Source organism: Lathyrus oleraceus, chromosome 1, assembly GCF_024323335.1.
Source record: "Lathyrus oleraceus cultivar Zhongwan6 chromosome 1, CAAS_Psat_ZW6_1.0, whole genome shotgun sequence".
Lineage (NCBI taxonomy): Eukaryota > Viridiplantae > Streptophyta > Magnoliopsida > Fabales > Fabaceae > Lathyrus > Lathyrus oleraceus.
Genome location: NC_066579.1, coordinates 209,966,662 through 209,972,647, shown reverse-complemented (window position 1 = coordinate 209,972,647; position 5,986 = coordinate 209,966,662). Strand labels below are relative to the sequence as shown.

Here is a 5,986-nt window from a genome sequence, read left to right as displayed (position 1 = left end):
TTTGTCTTAAAATGGAGGTGTTATAATTATTTTTCACACATTTGTATTTAATATGCTAAATTTACAAATTAGATACCACATTTATCCAAAAATAAGGTATTTGTATACATGTTTTACCCGCATTTATTAAGAAATGCGGTAAAATTACAAAGAAAGTGCAACATCTGTCTTCAAATGGATGTGTTATAATTGCTTTTCATGCATTCATATGAAATATGGTAAAGTTACAAAGTAGATACCAAATTTATCCTAAAATATGGTTTTTGTATACATGTTTTTCCTGCATTTATTAAGAAATGCGGTAAAATTACAAATAAGGTGCAACGATCGTCTTAAAATGGATGTGTTATAATTGTTTTTCATGCATTTATTATGAAATGTGGCAAAATTGTAAAGTAGGTACCACATTTATCCTAAAGTATGGTATTTGTAAACATGTTTTACCCGCATTTATTAAGAAATGCGGTAAAATTTCAATGAAAATTCACCATTTGTCTTAAAATGGATAGGTATAATTGTTTTTCATGCATTCATTACGATATGTGGTAAGGTTATAAAGTAGGTACCACATTTATCCTAAAATATTGTATTTGTATACGTGTTTTACCACCCTTTATTAAGAAATGCGGTAAATTACAAAGAAAGTGCAACATTATTCTTAAAATGGATGTGTTATAATTGTTTTTCATGCAAATGTTATGAAATGTGGTAAAGTTGTAAAGTAGGTACCACATTTATCCTAAAATTACAAAGAAGGTGCAAAATTTGTTATAAAATGGATGTGTTATAATTGCTTTTCATGCTTTCATTATTTAATATGGTGAGGTTGTAAAGTAGGTACCACATTTATCCAAAAATATGGTATTTGTATATATGTTTTACCCGCATTTATTAAAAAATGCGTTAGAATTACAAAGAAAATGCAACATTTGTCCTAAAATGGTTATGTTATAATTATTTTTCATGCATTTATATGAAATGTGGTAAATTTACAAAGTAGAAACCACTTTTATCATAAAATATAATAAATACATGTTTTGTAAAATTACAAAGAAGGTGCAACATATGTCTTAAAATCGATGTGTTATAATTGTTTTTCATGCATTTATATAAAATGTGGTAAAGTTACAATGTAGATACCACATTTATCCCAAAATATGGTATTTGTATGCATGTTTTACCTGCATTTATTAAGAAATGCGGTAAAATTACAAAGAAGGTGCAAAATTTGTCTTAAAATGGATGTGATATAAATGTTTTTCATGCATTTATTTAAAATGTGGTAAAGTTGTAAAGTAAGTTCCACATTTATCCTAAAATATGGTATTTGTATACAGGTTTTACCCGTAGTTACTAAGAAATGCGGTAAAATTACAAAGAAGGTCCAACATTTGTCTTAAAATGGATGTGATATAATTGTTTTTCATGCATTTATTATGAAATATGCTAAAGTTGTAAACTAGGTACCACATTTATTCTAAAATATGGTATTTGTATACATGAGTTACCGACATTTATTAAGAAATGCTGTAAAGTTACAAAGAAGGTGCAACATTTGTCTTAAAATGGAGGTGTTATAATTGTTTTTCATGCATTTTATTATGAAATGTGGTAAAGTTGCAAAGTAGGTACCACACTTATCCAAAAATATGGAATTTGTATACATGTTTTACCCACATTTATTAAGAAATGCGATAAAATTATAAAGAAGGTGCAACATATGTTTTAAAATGGTAAAGTTGTAAAGTAGGTACCACTTTTATCCTAAAATATGGCATTTGTATATATGTTCTACCCGCATGTATTAAGATATGTGTTAAAATTACAAAGACAATGCAACATCTGTCTTAAAATGGATATGTTATAATTGGTTTTCATGCATTTATATGAAATGTGGTAAATTTACAAAGTAGAAACCACATTTATCCTAAAATATAATATTTGTATACATGTTTTGTAAAATTACAAAGAAGGTGCAATATTTGTCTTAAAATGGATGTGTTATAATCATTTTTCATGCATTTGTGTGAAATATGCTAAAGTTGCAAAGTAGATACCACATTTATCCAAAAATAAGGTATTTGTATACATGTTTTACCCGCATTTATTAAGAAATGCGGTCAAATTACAAAGAAAGTGCAACATTAGTGTTAAAATGGATGTGTTATAATTGTTTTTCATGCATTTATTATGAAATATGGTAAAGTTGTAAAGTAGGTACCACATTTATCCTAAAATATTGTATTTGTATACATGTGTTACTAGCATTTATTAAGAAATGCGGTAAAATTACAAAGAATGTTGCCAAGTTTGTAGAGCTCTCACCAAGGAATACAATTCCTTATCCTATGTAGAATAATTAAGGGCAGCCCCTTTTAGCTTTTCACTAAAATAAGCAAGTGGATGACCTTCCTGCAACAAAACAGCTCCAATTCCCACATTAGATGCATCGCATTCAATTTCAAAAGATTTAGAAAAATTAGGCAATGCAAGAACTGGTGCTTGGGTGAGCTTTTCCTTTAGGGCAGCAAAGGCTTGCTCTTGTTTTTCACCCCATTTAAAACCAACATCCTTTTTAACAATTTCATTGAGGGGTGCTGCCAAGGTACTAAAGTCCTTCACAAACCTCCTATAAAAACTAGCCAAACCATGAAAGCTTCTTACCTCACTTACATTTTTGGGAGGAGGCCACTCTCGAATGGCTTTCACCTTTTCCTCATCAACGTGGACTCCTTTAGAGCTTACAATGAAACCTAAGAAAATCACATGATCGGTGCAAAAGACACATTTTTCTAGGTTGGCATACAAATTTTCATATCTTAGCACTTGCAAAACAGCCTTTAAATGAATGCAATAATCATCTAAGTTCTTGCTATAAATCAAAATATCATCAAAATACACAACAACAAACTTACCCAAGAACTCCCTTAACACATGGTTCATTAGTCTCATGAAAGTACTAGGTGCATTAGTTAATCCAAAAGGCATAACCATCCACTCATACAAACCAAATTTTGTTTTAAAAGCAGTTTTCCATTCATCCCCTTCCCTTATTCTAATTTGGTGATATCCACTTTTCAAATCAATTTTAGAAAATAAGCATGCACCAAACAATTCATCAAGCAAATCATCTAGTCTAGGAATAGGATGCCTATATTTAATGGTAATATTGTTAATGGCCCTACAATCAGTGCACATCCTCCAACTACCATCCTTTTTAGGGACTAGAATAATAGGGACAGCATAAGGACTTAAACTTTCTCTTACCCATCCTTTACTTATCAATTCAGCAACTTGCCTTTGTATCTCTTGAGTTTGTTGTGGATTGCTTCTATATGCTGGCCTATTAGGCAAAGATGCTCCTGGATTGAGATCAATATGATGTTCAATTCCTCTTATAGGTGGTAAACCACTTAGCACCTCTTCCGGAAACAATTCTTTAAATTCCTGCAAAAGAGACTCAATACAATTTGGCAATTTTTTTTCATTAGAAATAGTGGTTAGCAAAGGCACCTCCTTGCAAAAGAGCAAGTACAAAGGCTGGTGTGACACAATTGCTTCTTTCACATCTCTTTTTTTTGCAATTAAACTTTGTTTCTTTTCTCTTTTATCATTCTTTTTCTTTTCATTCTTTTCTTTTTCTTTTTCTTTTTCTTTTTCTTTTTCTTTTTCTTTTTCTTTTTCTTTTTCTTTTCTTTCTTGATCATATTTTTCTCTCATTTTTCTTTGATCTTCTCTCACCTCACTAGGATTTAACGGTACAAGATTGATCTTTTGATCATGATACATAAAAGAGTACTTATTGGAGTATCCATCATGATTGGCTTTTCTATCAAATTGCCAAGGCCTTCCTAATAACAAATGACTAGCTTCCATTGGTACTACATCACACAACACTACATCCTCATATTTTCCAATTTTAAAACAAATCTCAACTTGTTTATTAACAAGCATTTCTACACTTTCATTAAGCCATTGGAGTTTGTAAGGCTTAGGGTGAGGTTTTGTTTCCAATTTTAGTTTAGAAACCAGACGCGTGCTTGCAACATTTGTACAACTTCCTCCATCAATTATTAAAGAACAAACCTTTCCTTGCACAAAGCATCTTGTATGAAAAAGGTTTTCTCTTTGACTTGTATCCTCCTCCTTTATTTGGCTTCCCAACATTCTTCTCACCATGAGTAAATCTCCACTAGGTATTTCTTCTTCAAACTCCTCATCATAATCACCATCCTCCTCTTCAACAATTTCTTCATTTTCTTCCATAAGCATAGTTCTCTTTGTTGGACATTGAGATGCAATATGTCCTTGGCCTTGACACTTGAAACACTTAACACTTTTGTTAGTTGAAACACTTGAAGAAGAAGATGTAATAGTTTTACCTTTGTTTTCAACCGTGGCTTCCTTAGATGATGAAGCACCTTCCTTCTTTGTTTTGTCCTTCCAACTTTGAGAATTGAAAGTGGTGGAATTTCTCCTTGCTTGGCTCTTTCTTTTGAGTTGTTGTTCCACTTTGATAGCTTGGTGTACCAATTCATCCATTTCAACATAGTGATGAAGTTCCACTATGTCACTAATGTCATGATTTAGACCATGGAGAAACCTAGCCATAGTTGCTTCATCGTCCTCCTCTACATTAGCTCTAATTTTGAGAACTTCCATCTCCTTGAAATATTCTTCAACACTTTTAGAACCTTGAGTGAGCCTTTGCAATTTGTTGTGCAATTCCCTATGATAATAGGAAGGAACAAACCTTCTCCTCATGATTCTTTTCATCTCTTCCCAAGTATCAATTGGTCGTTCTGCATACCTCCTTCTATCTTTGGTCAATTGATCCCACCAAACTAAAGCATACTCCTTGAACTCAATAGAAGCAACCTGCACTTTTTCAAGGTTAGAATAATTGTGACAATTAAAAATTTGTTCAAGTTTAGTCTCCCATTCTAGATATGCCTCCGGGTCACTCTTCCCAACAAAAGTTGGAACTTTAATTTTTATGCCCCTCAAATTATCTCCCCCTTGTCTCCTTCTACGTCTTCTTTCCTCCTCATCGTCACTACCATCATTAGAATTTTGGGGCCTCCTTTCCAACTCATCAATTCTTTGTTGAAGTTGTTCACCTTGTTCTCTTAACAATCTTTCAAAATTGTCACGCATGGCTGCGATCTGAACAGTTAAAGCTGCTGTTCTAGGTGAAGGTGGACTAGACATAATTGTGAAATATTTGTGAAATTAGGAACAAGTGTTTAAAAATGGACCTTACCACTCTACTCACGTGTTTACACTCAATCACTCGTGTTTTACTCAATTTTTATTTTCTTTTGGCTTTTTTTTTACTAATAAAAACACTCTGCCTTTTACCACTCAATTTGCTCTTTTAGTTCTTTAGAGAAACCAAAATGAATCAACACAAAGAAATCAATTTCAGATGATAATCAACACACAAAAAACAGCAAACAAAAAAAAGAGACTCTAAAACAAAGGAAACAAGGAGAATTTTAAGAGTGTGGCAAGAAAAAAAAAATAGAACTTTTCTCTTTTTTTTTTTTTTTTTTTGAATCACAATCTTTAACAATGAGATCCTTTTTTTATATTTTTTTTTCTTCTTATAACTCTTTTTTTTTCGATTTTTTTTTATAATGATAAATGGATAATAATGAAAGAACAAAGAATATAGACGATTTACCACATTTTGGCCCTTTTTTTTTTGGAATATGCTCTGATTACCACTTGATATGAACTAACCTTTGAGACTTATGCATTTCCTTCAAAATTCCTGAAACAACTTTGTTAACTTTTGGAATATTAATTCTTTTGTGACTCAGAGGAAGTAATCTGCCTTATAATTGAAAGAATGACAGAATTTGATACATGCATATAAAATAAACGAGATTGATATGAAATAAAAGAGAAATAAGAAATGGAATTAAGTAGAAGGGGCGCCACACTCTTTCTAATCCAAGAGAGAATGATAAGCCTATGGATG

The 5,986-nt window shown here is 31.6% G+C and overlaps 1 protein-coding gene across 1 annotated transcript; it reads right to left on the bottom strand.

The window, feature by feature from the left end:
- Positions 1-2,346: 2,346 nt before the first annotated feature.
- LOC127100393 (uncharacterized) lies at positions 2,347-4,958 on the bottom strand. The gene is made up of 3 exons (XM_051037548.1): positions 3,742-4,958; positions 3,113-3,447; positions 2,347-2,872 (listed from the first exon to the last, which is right to left on the bottom strand). Exons 1-3 carry the CDS (start codon positions 4,774-4,776, stop codon positions 2,347-2,349), a joined length of 1,896 nt encoding a protein of 631 aa, XP_050893505.1. The 5' UTR covers positions 4,777-4,958.
- Positions 4,959-5,986: the final 1,028 nt, after the last annotated feature.